Source organism: Scyliorhinus torazame, chromosome 7, assembly GCF_047496885.1.
Source record: "Scyliorhinus torazame isolate Kashiwa2021f chromosome 7, sScyTor2.1, whole genome shotgun sequence".
NCBI lineage: Eukaryota > Metazoa > Chordata > Chondrichthyes > Carcharhiniformes > Scyliorhinidae > Scyliorhinus > Scyliorhinus torazame.
This window is the reverse complement of record NC_092713.1, coordinates 11,898,366-11,913,784: the sequence shown is the minus strand read 5'-3', so window position 1 is coordinate 11,913,784 and position 15,419 is coordinate 11,898,366. Positions and strand designations below refer to the sequence as shown.

Here is a 15,419-nt window from a genome sequence, read left to right as displayed (position 1 = left end):
CTCGCTACAGCAGGAAGTGGTTGAAGTAAATTATAGAATTTACAGTGCAGAAGGAGGCCATTCGGCCCATCGAGTCTGCACCGGCTCTTGGAAAGAGCACCCTACCCAAGGTCAACACCTCTACCCTATCCCCATAACCCAGTAACCCCACCTAACACTAAGGGCAAATTTGGACACTAAGGGCAATTTATCACGGCCAATCCACCTAACCTGCACATCTTTGGACTGTGGGAGGAAACCGGAGCACCCGGAGGAAACCCACGCACTCACGGGGAGGATGTGCAGACTCCGCACAGACAGTGACCCAAGCCGGAATCGAACCTGGGACCCTGGAGCTGTGAAGCAATTGTGCTATCCACAATGCTACCGTGCTGCCCACTTGTGGCACTGTGGCAAATGACACAGATGTATTTTAAACAGAAGCTAAATAAACACAAGGGAGAACGGGGTAAACGGATAATTAGACACGGTGCAATGAGGAGGGTAACTGTCATGCACAGTGCTTCTTTTTTGCCCATCTTATTACTGTGGGAGTTTTGTGAATCTCAACTGCATCTTTTGGAACATATTCTCAGCTTCAAACAGCTATTGCACCTTAACTGGAACCCCAAAAGGCTGTTCCTTGGACTTGAATATTAACTGAGTACATTTAAAAATAGCTGACTGCCACTTGTACAACACTTAAATTAATTACAAACAGCCCAGATCCCAAAGTAGTTTAATTTGTTCCTCACTCGATCTTCCTGGACAAAGACAAACATTAGAGCCTGTGTATCAGCTTAAACTGGGAGAAGATGCTGGCAATATATATATTTAAAATATATATATATGCTGTGATGCAGCCAGATAGGACGCTTTCTGTGGTGCATCTGTAAAGGTTAGTAAGGTTCAGTGTGGACATGCCGAATTTCCTTAGTTTCCTGTGGAAGTTTTCTGATAGGCGCTGTTGTGCTTTCTTGGTGGTAGCGTCGACGTGGGTGGACCAGGACAGATTTCTGGTGATGTGCACCCCTAGGAATTTGAAATTGCGAACCATCTCCATCTCAGCCTCATTGATGCTGACAGGGGTGTGTACAGTACTTTGCTTCCTGAAGTCAATGACCAGCTCTTTAGTTTTGCTGGCATTGAGGGATAGATTGTTGTCGCTGCACCACTCCACTAGGTTCTCTATCTCCCTCCTGTATTCTGACTCTTCGGGTTCTGACCCAATATGATCGTGTCGTCAGCAAACCTGTAGATGCAGTTGGAGCTGGGTTTTGCCAAATGGTCTCTTGCTGCACTCGAACGATTCTGACGGCAGAATCCTCCCATCGGTAGCACAGTGGTTAGCACAGCGCCAGCTTCCCAGGTTCAATTCCCGGCTTGGGTCAGTGTCTGTGCGGAGTACGCACGTTCTCCCCGTGTCTGCGTGGGTTTCCTCCGGGTGCTCCGGTTTCCTCCCACAGTCCCGAAAGACGTGCTGTTAGGTGAATTGAACATTGTGAATTCTTCCTCTGTGTACCCGAACAGGCGCCGGAGTGTGGTGACTAGGGGCTTTTCACAGTAACTTCATTGCAGTGTTAATGTCAGTCTACTTGTGACAATGATAAAGATTATTATTATTATTATTATTATTATTAATTCCCGTGGCGGGACAGAAAGGTGGAGAGTTGGGAAAACGCACCAAATCCACTGAGTGACCTCATCAATCATTCAACCGGGTGTTTTGCTCCACGTTCTGTGGCGGGGCGGGCCTCATGGCACCTAGTCCGCCATCGTCTTTGTGCGCCAAATTGAAAATGTGCCCAACATCACTGACCCACAACTGAAGAAAGAAGATGAACTTCCTAAATTTTCTTTGAGCTTGTGCAGGAATCACCAAGCCAGACAATAACTTCTGCAGCGGCTAAAAGGTTCTCTCTGAGACCCACCTCTGAATTTTGTCTAGGGGCAGTCATCGATTGGGGTACTGCACTAGCTGCAGTCCTGGTTCCCCGTAGGCCCCAAACACCCCGCCACACAATGGCCTTGGCCAGTGTGGAAACGGTTAAGGATTGCCCAACGATTGGCAGGTTGAAGCTGGGTGAGCGTGCTGTGAGGTCTGTGATGAGGAAGTGGATTTTAATGGTGGCGTGTTGGTTCCATTCCTGCTGCCCCAGGGCCTCTGCTGTTATTCCTCATCTCGGGGGGTCTCAACAATCCTGAAAGTGAAGGCCGATCTCCGGGAGCACTCGGAGGTTGGAAGACGGACCTGCGGAGAAAGAAAATGAATCTCCAGTGTTATGAGTCCGGGTTTACAGAACCCCAAAGTGTTTCATGGAGTTCAACCGACCCACAACCTGTAATAGATTGTGGTGTGGGAAGCACACGGTGTGCTCTCCAGGTGTGGTACAGCAGAAATGGACAAATGGTTTTTAAAACAAAACAATGTTTATTCTATGAACTCAAGTTAACCTTTTCAAAACAAACATTGAATATCTTAACAGCCACTACTTCAAAGATAACCCCAAAAGACTACAACACTAAACAATCCTTCAAACCGTTCCTTTAAACATCCAAAAGACTTCAAACCTTCAAAAATAATAACACATTAGGTTACATTCAATATATTTATAGTCTTTGGATTGTAGAAATCAACAGACCAGCTCTGTGTTTCTTCCTGCAGCTCACAGCAAAACACACAGACACTCCCAGCTGCCTTCTCAAACTGAAACTCAAAAAAGCAGAAGTGAGCTCAGCTCCCCCCACCCTCTGACATCACTTCAGTAATATGATCAGCTCCATTTCTTTTTTTTTAAATATATTTTATTCAAGATTTTTTGGCCAAACCTAACAGTACATACATAGTTTTTCTTTTAAACAACAATAAAGCAATATAAATAACAGTGGCCAGTTTTAAACAAGTAAATAAATAATATATAAACAGAAACAAAAACAAAACAAAATGGCAACTGCCTTGTCAAAAATAGTTACTCTCCAAAAATACAATCCAACAGTCCAATATACATTACCTATAACAAATGTCTATACATATACAATGACATCCCTAAGAGCCCGCCCGGATCCTCCCCCCCCCTCCCCCCTGGGTTGCTGCTGTTGTCTTTCTTTCTTTTGATTCCCTCTATCTTTCTGTGAGGTAGTTGACGAACGGTTGCCACCGCCTGGTGAACCCTTGAGCCGAACCCCTTAATACGAACTTGATCCATTCTAACTTTATAAACCCTGCCATGTCGTTTATCGAGGTCTCCACGCCCGGGGGTTTGGCTTCCTTCCACATAAGCAATATCCTGCGCCGGGCTACTAGGGACGCAAAGGCCAAAACATCAGCCTCTCTCGCCTCCTGCACTCCCGGCTCTTCTGCAACCCCGAATATAGCCAACCCCCAGCTTGGCTCGACCCGGACCCCCACCACCTTCGAAAGCACCTTCGCCACCCCCACCCAGAACCCCTGTAGTGCCGGACATGACCAGAACATGTGGGTGTGATTCGCTGGGCTTCTCGAGCATCTCCCACACCTATCCTCTACCCTGAAAAATTTACTGAGCCATGCTCCAGTCATATGCGCCCTGTGTAGAACCTTGAATTGTATCAGGCTTAGCCTGGCACACGAGGACAACGAGTTTACCCTACGTAGGGCATCAGCCCACAGCCCCTCCTCAATCTCCTCCCCCAGCTCTTCTTCCCATTTCCCTTTCAGCTCATCTACCATGATCTCCCCCTCGTCCCTCATTTCCCTATATATATCCGACACCCTACCATCCCCCAGCCATGTCTCTGAGATCACTCTTTCCTGCACCTCCTGCGTCAGGAGCTGCGGGAATTCCCTCACCTGTTGCCTCGCAAAAGCCCTCAGTTGCATATACCGAAATGCATTCCCTTGGGGCAACCCATATTTTTCCGTCAGCGCTCCCAGACTCGCAAACGTCCCATCTACGAACAGATCTCTCAATTGTACTACCCCAGCTCTTTGCCATGCTCCAAATCCCCCATCCATTCTCCCCGGAACAAACCTATGGTTATTTCTTATCGGGGACCGCTCCGAGGCTCCCGTCCTTCCCCCATGCCGTCTCCACTGCCCCCAAATTTTTAATGTTGCCCCCACCACCGGGCTTGTAGTGTATTTCTTCGGTGAGAACGGCAACGGCGCCGTCACCATTGCTTGTAAGCTGGTCCCCTTGCAGGACGCCCTCTCCAATCTCTTCCACGCCGCTCCCTCCCCTTCTCCCATCCACTTACACACCATTGAAATATTGGCGGCCCAGTAATAATCATATAGGCTCGGTAGTGCCAACCCCCCCCCCTATCCCTACTACGCTGCAAGAACCCCCTCCTCACTCTCGGGGTCTTCCCGGCCCACACAAAACTCATAATGCTTTTCTCAATTCTCTTAAAAAAGCCTTTGTGACCATCACCGGGAAGCACTGAAACACAAAGAGGAATCTCGGGAGAACCACCATTTTAACCGCCTGCACCCTACCCGCCAGTGACAGGGACACCATGTCCCATCTCTTGAAGTCCTCCTCCATCTGTTCCACCAATCGTGTTAAATTAAGCCGGTGCAAGGTTCCCCAATTCTTGGCTATCTGAATCCCCAAGTATCGGAAGTCTCTTGTTACCTTCCTCAGCGGTAAATCCTCTATTTCCCTGCTCTGCTCCCCCGGATGCACCACAAACAACTCACTTTTCCCCATGTTCAATTTATACCCCGAAAAATCCCCAAACTCCCCAAGTATCCGCATTATCTCTGGCATCCCCTCCACCGGGTCCACCACATACAACAACAAATCATCCGCATACAGAGATACCCGGTGTTCTTCTCCTCCCCTAAACACTCCCCTCCACTTCCTGGAACCCCTCAGTGCCATGGCCAGGGGCTCAATCGCCAGTGCAAACAATAACGGAGACAGGGGACATCCCTGCCTCGTCCCTCTGTAAAGCCGGAAATAATCAGACCCCCGTCCATTCGTAACCACACTCGCCATCGGTGCCCTATACAGCAGCTGTAACCATCCGATATATCCATCTCCGAAGCCAAATCTCCTCAGCACCTCCCACAGATAATCCCACTCCACTCTATCAAATGCTTTCTCGGCATCCATCGCCACCACTATCTCCGCTTCCCCCTCTGGCGGGGACATCATCATTACCCCTAGCAACCTCCGTATGTTCGTGTTCAGCTGTCTCCCCTTCACAAACCCAGTCTGGTCCTCATGTACCACCCCCGGGACACAGTCCTCTATCTTCGTCGCCATTACCTTGGCCAGAATCTTAGCATCCACATTTAAAAGAGAAATGGGCCTATAGGACCCGCATTTCAGCGGGTCTTTTTCCTTCTTTAGGAGGAGCGATATCTTTGCCTCTGACATAGTCGGGGGCAACTGCCCCCTTTCCCTAGCCTCATTAAAGGTTCTCGTCAGAAGCGGGGCCAGCAAGTCCATATATTTCCTATAAAATTCCACCGGGAATCCGTCTGGTCCCGGGGCCTTCCCCGCCTGCATGCTCCCAATCCCTTTCACTACCTCCTCCATCTCAATCTGTGCTCCCAGTCCCGCCCTCTCCTGCTCCTCCACCTTAGGGAATTCCAGCTGATCCAGAAAGCACATCATTCTCTCCTTTATATAAGGGGCTGAGCTTTATATAATCTTTCGTAGAATACCTTGAACACCCCATTCACTCTCTCCGCACCCCGCTCCATCTCTCCCTCCTCGTCTCTCACCCCCCCTATCTCCCTCGCTGCTCCCCTCTTCCTCAGTTGGTGGGCCAGCAACCGGCTCGCCTTCTCCCCATATTCATACTGTACACCTTGTGCCTTCCTCCATTGTGCCTCTGCATTACCCGTAGTCAACAAGTCAAATTCTACATGTAGCCTTTGCCTTTCCCTGTACAGTCCCTCCTCCGGTGCCTCCGCATATTGTCTGTCCACCCTCAAAAGTTCTTTCAGCAACCTCTCCCTTTCCCTACCCTCCTGCTTTCCTTTATGTGCCCTAATAGATATCAGCTCCCCTCTAACCACTGCCTTCAACGCCTCCCAGACCACTCCCACCTGAACCTCCCCATTGTCATTAAGCTCTAAGTAACTTTCAATACACCCCCTCACCCTTAAACATACCCCCTCATCTGCCAATAGTCCCATGTCCATTCTCCAGGGCGGGTGCTGTTCTTTTTCCTCCCCTATCTCCAGGTCCACCCAATGTGGAGCGTGGTCCGAGATAGCTATTGCCGTGTACTCCATCCCTGTCGCCTTCGGGATCAGCGCCCTTCCCAATACAAAAAAGTCTATCCGTGAATATACTTTATGGACATAGGAGAAAAACGAGAACTCCTTTCTCCTAGGCCTGCTAAATCTCCAGGGGTCTACTCCTCCCATCTGCTCCATAAAGTCCTTGAGCACCCTAGCTGCAGCCGGCCTCCTCCCAGTCCTGGACCTCGATCTGTCCAGCCCTGGGTCCAGCACCGTATTAAAGTCTCCCCCCATTACCAACTTTCCTGCCTCTAGGTCCGGGATACGTCCCAACATTCGCCTCATAAAATTGGCATCATCCCAGTTCGGGGCATATACGTTCACTAGAACCACCGCCTCCCCTTGCAATCTGCCACTCACCATCACGTATCTACCCCCGCTATCCGCCACTATGGTCTTTGCCTCAAACAGTACCCGGTTCCCCACTAATATAGCCACCCCCCTGTTCTTTGAGTCTAACCCCGAATGAAACACCTGCCCCACCCATCCTTTGCATAGTCTGACCTGGTCTATCAGTTTCAAATGCGTCTCCTGCAACATAACCACAACTGCCTTTAATTTCTTTAGGTGTGCGAGTACCCGTGCCCTTTTAATCGGCCCGTTCAGCCCTCTCACGTTCCACGTGATCAGCCGGGTTGGGGGGCTCTTTAACTCTCCCCCCCCCCCCAACCCCCCCCTTGTCGACTAGCCATCCCCTTTTTTAATCCAGCTCCTCACCCGGTTCCCACGTAGCCGTATCTCCCCCCGAAGGCGCCCTCCAGCCTCGACCACCCCACCCCGTACCAGCTCCCCCTTCTCCCCAGCAGCAGCAACCCAGTTAATCCCCCCCCCCCCCACTAGATCCTCTTCTAGCGTAATTGCACCCCCCATGTTGCTCCCAGAAGTCAGCAAACTCTGGCTGACCTCGGCTTCCCCCCGTGACCTCGGCCCCCACTGTGCGAGGCCCCCTCCTTCCTGCATCCCTGTTCCCGCCATGATTACCATAGCGCGGGAACAAAGCCCGCGTTTCCCACTCGGCCCCACCCCCAATTGCCGGCACCCACAATTCCTCATCCTTCCCCCCCTCCCCCTCCCTCCCCCACGACATGGTGAAGAGAGAAAAGTTACAGGGTCGCAAGATTAACAACCTGAGAAATCATCCCTTCCCCCTTTTTCCCCCCCTTCACCCCACGTAATCACACCACCACTTTGTCCCAAACGTTCTTTTTCTGGCCCGCCTGTTCCAGCTGCTCCTCCACAATAAATGTCCACGCCTCTTCTGCCGGCTCAAAGTAGTGGTGCTTCCCTTGGTGTGTGACCCACAGTCTTGCCGGTTGCAGCATTCCAAATTTGACCTTCCTTTTGTGAAGCACCGCCTTGGCCCGATTGAAACTCGCCCTCCTTCTCGCCACCTCCGCACTCCAATCTTGATATACGCGGATCACCGCGTTCTCCCACCTACTGTTCCGAGTTTTCTTCGCCCATCTGAGGACCATCTCTCTGTCATTATATCGGAGAAATCTCACCACTATGGCTCGAGGTATTTCTCCAGCCCTCGGTCTTCGCGCCATAACTCGATAAGCTCCCTCCACCTCCAATGGGCCCGTCGGGGCCTCCGATCCCATTAACGAGTGAAGCATCGTGCTCACATATGCCCCGACGTCCGCCCCCTCCGCACCTTCGGGAAGGCCAAGAATCCTTAAATTCTTCCTCCTCACATTATTCTCCAGCACCTCCAGCCTTTCCACACACCTTTTGTGTTGTGCCTCGTGCATCTCTGTCTTCACCACCAGGCCCTGTATTTCGTCTTCATTATCAGCGGCCTTTGCCTTCACGACCCGAAGCTCCTGCTCCTGGGTCTTTTGCTCCTCCTTTAGCCCTTCAATCGCCTGTAATATTGGGGCCAGCAGCTCCTTCTTCATCTCCTTTTTAAGTTCTTCCACACAGCGCCGCAGGAACTCTTGTTGGTCAGGGCCCCATACTAGATGGCCACCTTCCGACGCCATCTTGCTTTGTGCTTGCTTTCCTTGCCGCTGCTCTAAAGGATCCACCGCAATCCGGCCACCTTCCTCTCCTTTTTCCACCTGTGTCCAGGGGGAATTCCCTTCTGGTTTACCGCACAGTGTTTTTAGCCGTTAAAATTGCCGTTGGGGCTCCTATTAAGAGCCCAAAAGTCCGTTCCACCGGGAGCTGCCGAAACGTGCGACCTAGCTGGTCATCGCCGCACCCGGAAGGTACATTGCTTAAACATCCATTTCTTAAAGGTACTCTCACATGACACCAGGAAGTATCTGAGGCAGGAAGATGGACCCCTCCAGGATTCCGAATCTGGAGGGGTTCACTCCAGGTTGCCATCAGCCTCCATCCTGAACTCCGGAGGCAGTTTCAGGAATTGTCCAGGTGAGACTCGGCATCTTCAGGCCATGTTATTCCAAAGGTGTCGCTCACCGGAGACCTGGCCCTGCAGAGAATCAGACCTGTGGGGGAGTCGGACCTTCATCTGCATCCGATTTGTGGCAGTGACAGTGAAGGAACGGCGATAGATTTTAAAGTCCTTTTCAACAGAGATGAGGAGGAATTTCTTCAGCCAGAGGGTGGTGAATCTGTGGAACTCTTTGCCGCAGAAGGCTGTGGAGGCCCAATCACTGAGTGTCTTTAAGACAGAGATAGATAGGTTCTTGATTAATAAGGGGATCAGGGGTTATGGGGAGAAGGTTGGAGAATGGGGATGAGAAAATATCAGCCATGATTGAATGGCGGAGCAGACTCGATGGGCCGAGTGGCCTAATTCTGCTTCTATGTCTTATGTTCTTATGGTTTTAAGAGGCGAGTGACTTGGAAGGGAACCTCTGGGTGATGGTGTTCCCAGGTCCCTGCTACCCTTGTCCATCTCGGTGGTAGAAGTTGTAAGGAGCTGCCTAAGGAGCCTTGGTGCTTATCTGCAGTGCACCTTAGAAGAGAATCATAAAATTCCTACAGCGGCCATCCGGCCCATTGAGGCTGCACCAACCCTCTGAAAGAGCACCGAGGCCCACAGCCCTGCCCTATCCTCATAACCCTACCTAATTTGGTTTATGGGAGGAAACCGGAGCACCACGAGGAAACCCACGTAGACACGGGGAGAAAGCGCACACTCCACGCAGCCACCCAAGGCGGGATTTGAACCCGGGCCCCTGGAGCTGTGAGGCAGCAGTGCTAACCACTGTGCTACCGTGCCGCCCCATGTGGATGGTATACTGTGTGTCAGCGCCGGAGGGGCTGACGATGTGGATGGGATGCCAATCAAGTGGGCTGCTTTGTCCTGGATGGTATCAAAGCTGGAGCCACATTCACCCAGGCGAGGGATGGAGCATAAAGACAGGCGGGGACACGTTACAGCGGAAGATTGATTTCTGTGCCGTACGCTCGATGTAAAACTTTTCAGCATTTCAAAAATCTCTTAAATCTCCCATTCACCTCCTGTAGTCTGATGGAAATAAAGCCTGTGCCTCAAGGTTCACCTGAATTTTGCTTTGAAAATAATGTTTAGATTATCAGAGCTCAACAGTTTTATATATTAAATCCACAAACCAGTCCCGGAATCCATGGATGTGCAGCTAGATGCCGCATATTGGAAGGTTGAGGGGCCGCTGCAGTGTTAGGTGTGCCTTCATTCATTACACAAAGACCTCCCAAGTGGGCATAAAATATGCCTTGGAACAATTATGAAGCAAAGGCGGAGAGTTATCTTGTTGTCCCAGGCCATATTTATCCTCAACTCACGTCACAAAAACAGATTGCCTGGTCCTTAACACACCATTGTTCCTCTGCTAAATAGCTGCCATGTTTCCTACATTATAGCACTGGTGTGATTGGTTTCAAAGTGCTCTGGGGCTTCCTAACGTCATGAAAGGTGCTATAGAAATGCAAGTTTTTCTTTCTACCTCTCTCCAAGGTGGATGTTAAGTCCAGCTCTTTACGTCAACAGTTTTTGTTACCTGCATCGTTACGATGCCAATTTTCAAAACTTGCAAGCAAAGCTTCCAAGGAAATTGGTTCCTGGCTCTGTATTTCTCACAGGGACTCATGAAGAAATAGTTTAGGTCTTCTCTCAGAAATCTCCACTCTTCATCTGTTGAGTCCGCCCTCAGGATTGTGGTGAACTGAAAGTCCATTGACTCGTTCAGAGAGAGGTTATTCGCTGATGTGCCCAGCCGTTTTCTGCAAAGAATGTCAAATCAAAGGTTTTTACAGAAACATAAAATCAGAAGCAGGTCAATTAGCCCCTCAAGAATGTTCTGCTATTCAAGGAGATTGATTGATTGATTGATTGATTGCTAGATCATAGCTGATCTGTTTACAAACTCCATCCACCGACTTTGTCTCCAGCTCCCTTAATACTCTAGTATAGCAAATGTCATTCTGTCGTAGATTTTAAACTGATCTGAGCTAGCAGCGGCTTTTTGTGAGAGAGAGCTCCAATCTTCTGCAGTCCTAGTCTGAAGGAGCTGTGGTACTGAAAACAGGCTGACAACACACATAGGCCAGGAACAGAAATGCCGCGAGGCTGAATTGATCCTGGCCATCTGAAAGGGCGCTCAAGTCAACACATAAACCCGTTCTTGCTATCTGGACTTTGTGATTACCCACTCACGTTTACACAAAGAACAAGGCCAGGCTACGAATACGTAACAAATTTCCAGACACAGGTGATCAACTTTGCAGCAGGATGAAGGACAAACAAAACAAGCTATCAGACTCCATAATGGGCTATTAGCTGGTCAGATGAGGGTGTCTCCGAGGATGAGGGACCTTGATTGAATCACCCCGGATGAACAGGGGTATCCTATTTATTCCCATCCAGCAGAGGGCAGTAGAGCGGAGCTGCTGATTGGCTGTTGCGGGGTAAATTTGCATACGTCCGTGTGCTCACCCTAACTTGAAGGTGTACCTGAGCAAGAGACCCTAGCTGTTCAAGTGAAGACAAGCATCCAGCAGAGGGCAGTAGAGTGGAGCTGCTGATTGGCTGTTGCGGGGGTAATTTGCATACGTCGGTGTGCTCACCCTAACTTGAAGGTGGTTTGTGGAGGAGCTGTTGTCAAGTGAGACTTAAACCCAAAACGCTTCTCCAGTGTTTCCCTCCCTACCCCCTCCTCTAACCAAAAAACAACAACCGCTGTAAAGATCAAGAGGAAGAATTGAGGGCAGGTAGAAGTAGAAAGAAGACTTCCGGGTGCGGCGATGACCAGCTAAGTCGCACGTTTCGGCAGCTCCCGGTGGAACGGACTTTTGGGCTCTTAATAAGAGCCCTAGCGGCAATTTTAATGGCTGGAAGCACTGTGCCGTAAACCAGAAGGGAATCCCCCCTGGAAACGGATGGAAAAAGGAGAGGGAAGTGGCCAGATTGCAGTGGATCCTTTGGAGCAGCGGCAAGGAAGGCAAGCAAGAACCAAGATGGCGACGGAAGGTGGCAGTTTAACATGGGGCCCTGAACAACAAGAGTTTTTGAAATGTTGCGTGGAAGAACTTAAAAAGGAAATGAAGAAAGAGCTGTTGGCCCCGATACTACAGGCGATCGAAGGGCTAAAGGATGAGCAAAAGACCCAGGAACGGGAGCTTCGGGTCGTGAAGGCAAAGGCTGCCGAGAACGAGGACGATATACAGGGCCTGGTGGTGAAGACGGAGATGCACGAGGCACACCATAAACAATGTGTGGAAAGACTGGAGGTGCTGGAGAATAACGCGAGGAGGAATAATTTAAGGATTCTTGGTCTTCCTGAAGTTTTAGAAGGAGCAGACGTCGGGGCATATGTGAGCACGATGCTGCACTCGTTAATGGGAGCGGAGGCCCCGGCGGGTCCGCTGGAGCTGGAGGGAGCATACCGAGTGATGGCGCGAGGACCGAGAGCAGGAGAAATTCCTTGAGCCATAGTCGTGAGATTCCTCCGTTTTAAGGACAAAGAGATGGTCCTTAGATGGGCAAAGAAAACTCGAAGCAGTAGGTGGGAGAACGCGGTGATCCGTGTATACCAAGACTGGAGTGCGGAGGTGGCGAGAAGGAGAGCGAGCTTTAATCGGGCCAAGGCGGTGCTTCACAAAAAGAAGATAAAATTTGGAATGCTGCAACCGGCAAGACTGTGGGTCACATATCAAGGGAGGCACCACTACTTTGAGACGGTGGATGAGGCGTGGACTTTTATTGTGGAAGAAAAACTGGAATAAGCGGGTTATTAAAAAAGAACGTTTGAAACAAAGCGGTGGGGCGAGTATGGGGGGCGAAGGGGGTGAAAAAGGGGGGGAAAGATGAGTTTTATGTTATTAATCCTGCGATGCGGTAACTTTTCTCTCTTCCACAGGTGGTGGTGGAGGGAGGAAGGGAGGTGGAGGAGATGGGGCGTTGGCCATTGGGGGTGGGCCCAAGGGGGAAGCGCGGGCTCGGTTCCCGTGCTATGATAATCATGGCGGGAATAGGGAAGCAGGAAGGAGGGGGCGTCGCACGGTGCAAGCCGAGGTCACGGGGGGAAGCCGAGGTCGGCCAGAGTTTGCTGACTTCTGGGAGCAACATGGGGCTGTAACTACGCTAGTGGGGGATCTAGCGGGGGGGGGGGGGGAGCCAGAATGGGGTGGGGTGGGGCGGGGGGGGCACCGCCTGGGTGGGACACAGCTGCGTGGGAACCGGGTGAGGAGCTGGGAAAAAGGGGATGGCTAATCGACAAGGGGGGAGGGTAAAAAGCCCCCCAACCCGGTTGATCACGTGGAATGTGAGAGGGCTGAACGGGCCGATAAAGAGGGCACGAGTACTCGCACACCTTAAGAAACTTAAGGCAGACGTGGTTATGTTACAAGAGATGCACTTGAAACTTATAGACCAGGTTAGACTACGCAAAGGATGGGTGGGGCAGGTGTTTCATTCGGGGCTAGATGCGAAAAACAGGGGGGTGGCTATACTAGTGGGGAAGCGGGTTATGTTTGAGGCAAAGACCATAGTGGCAGATAGCAGGGGCAGATACGTGATGGTGAGTGGTAAAATACAGGGGGGAGGCGGTGGTCTTGGTAAACGTATATGCCCAGAACTGGGATGATGCCAATTTTATGAGGCGCATGCTAGGACGCATCCCGGACCTAGAGGTGGGAAAGTTGGTAATGGGGGGAGAGATTTTAATACGGTGCTGGAGCCAGGGCTGGACAGGTCGAGATCCAGGACTGGAAGGAGGCGGCTGCAGCCAAGGTGCTTAAAGATTTTATGGAGCAGATGGGAGGAGTAGACCCGTGGAGATTTAGCAGACCTAGGAGTAAGGAGTTTTCGTTTTTCTCCTATGTCCACAAAGTTTATTCGCGAATAGACTTTTTTGTTTTGGGAAGGGCGTTGATCCCGAAGGTGAGGAGGACGGAGTATACGGCTATAGCCATTTCGGATCACGCTCCACATTGGGTAGACTTGGAGATAGGGGAGGAAACAGAAGGGTGTCCACCCTGGAGAATGGACATGGGACTAATGGCAGATGAAGGGGTGTGTCTAAGGGTGAGGGGGTGCATTGAAAAATACTTGGAACTCAATGATAACGGGGAGGTCCAGGTGGGAGTGGTCTGGGAGGCGCTGAAGGCAGTGGTTAGAGGGGAGCTGATATCAATAAGGGCACATAAAGGAAAGCAGGAGAGTAGGGAACGGGAGCGGTTGCTGCAAGAACTTCTGAGGGTGGACAGGCAATATGCGGAGGCACCGGAGGAGGGACTGTACAGGGAAAGGCAAAGGTTACACGTAGAATTTGACTTGCTGACAACGGGTACTGCAGAAGCACAGTGGAGGAAGGCACAGGGTGTACAGTATGAGTATGGGGAGAAGGCGAGCAGGTTGCTGGCCCATCAATTGAGGAAAAGGGGAGCAGCGAGGGAAATAGGGGGAGTGAGGGATGAGGAAGGAGAGATAGAGCGGGGAGCGGAGAGAGTGAATGGAGTGTTCAAGGCATTCTATAAAAGATTATACGAAGCTCGGCCCCCGGATGGGAAGGAGAGAATGATGTGCTTCCTGGACCGGCTAGAATTTCCTAAGGTGGAGGAGCAGGAGAGGGTGGGACTGGGAGCACAGATTGAGATAGAGGAAGTAGTGAAAGGAATTAGGAGTATGCAGGCAGGGAAGGCTCCGGGACCGGATGGATTTCCAGTCGAATTTTATAGGAAATATGTGGACTTGCTTGCCCCGATACTGATGAGAACCTTTAATGAGGCGAAGGAAAGGGGACAGCTGCCCCCGACTATGTCGGAGGCAATGATATCGCTTCTCCTAAAGAAGGAAAAAGACCCGCTGCAATGCGGGTCCTATAGGCCTATTTCCCTCCTAAATGTAGACGCTAAGCTTCTGGCCAAGGTAATGGCAATGAGGATAGAGGATTGTATCCCGGGGGTAGTCCATGAGAACCAAACTGGGTTTGTGAAGGGGAGACAGCTGAATACGAATATACGGAGGCTGCTAGGGGTAATGATGATGCCCCCACCAGAGGGGGAAGCGGAGATAGTGGTGGCGATGGATGCCGAGAAAGCATTTGATAGAGTGGAGTGGGATTATTTGTGGGAGGTGTTGAGGAGATTTGGCTTTGGAGATGAGTATATTAGATGGGTACAGCTGCTGTATAGGGCCCCGATGGCGAGCGTGGTCACGAATGGACAGGGGTCTGCGTATTTTCGGCTCCATAGAGGGACGAGGCAGGGATGTCCTCTGTCCCCATTATTGTTTGCACTGGTGATTGAGCCCCTGGCAATAGCATTGAGGGGTTCCAGGAAGTGGAGGGGAGTACTCAGGGGAGGAGAGGAACACCGGATATCTCTTTATGCGGACGATTTATTGGTGTATGTGGCGGACCCGGCGGAGGGGATGCCAGAGATAATGCGGATACTTGGGGAGTTTGGAGAATTTTCAGGATATAAGCTGAACATGGGGAAAAGTGAGCTGTTTGTGGTGCATCCAGGGGAGCAGAGCAGAGAAATAGAGGACTTACCGCTGAGGAAGGTAACAAGGGACTTTCGCTACTTGGGGATCCAGATAGCCAAGAATTGGGGTACATTGCATAGGTTAAACTTAACGCGGCTGGTGGAACAGATGGAGGAGGACTTCAAGAGATGGGACATGGTATCCCTGTCACTGGCAGGGAGGGTACAAGCGGTTAAAATGGTGGTCCTCCCGAGATTCCTCTTTGTGTTTCAGTGCCTCCCGGTGGTGATCACGAAGGCTTTTTTCAAAAGGATT

At 50.8% G+C, this 15,419-nt stretch overlaps 1 protein-coding gene across 4 annotated transcripts in view; it reads right to left on the bottom strand.

Moving 5' to 3' along the window:
* Positions 1-15,419, bottom strand: part of LOC140426031 (mucolipin-2-like) — a 98,202-nt gene that overhangs the window by 57,320 nt on the left and 25,463 nt on the right. For all 4 annotated transcript variants that reach the window (XM_072510319.1, XM_072510320.1, XM_072510318.1 and 1 more), the window contains exon 2: positions 10,177-10,399. In XM_072510319.1, coding sequence (XP_072366420.1) covers positions 10,177-10,353 — 177 coding nt within the window. In that variant the 5' untranslated portion in view covers positions 10,354-10,399. The remainder of the gene's footprint in view (positions 1-10,176; positions 10,400-15,419) is intronic.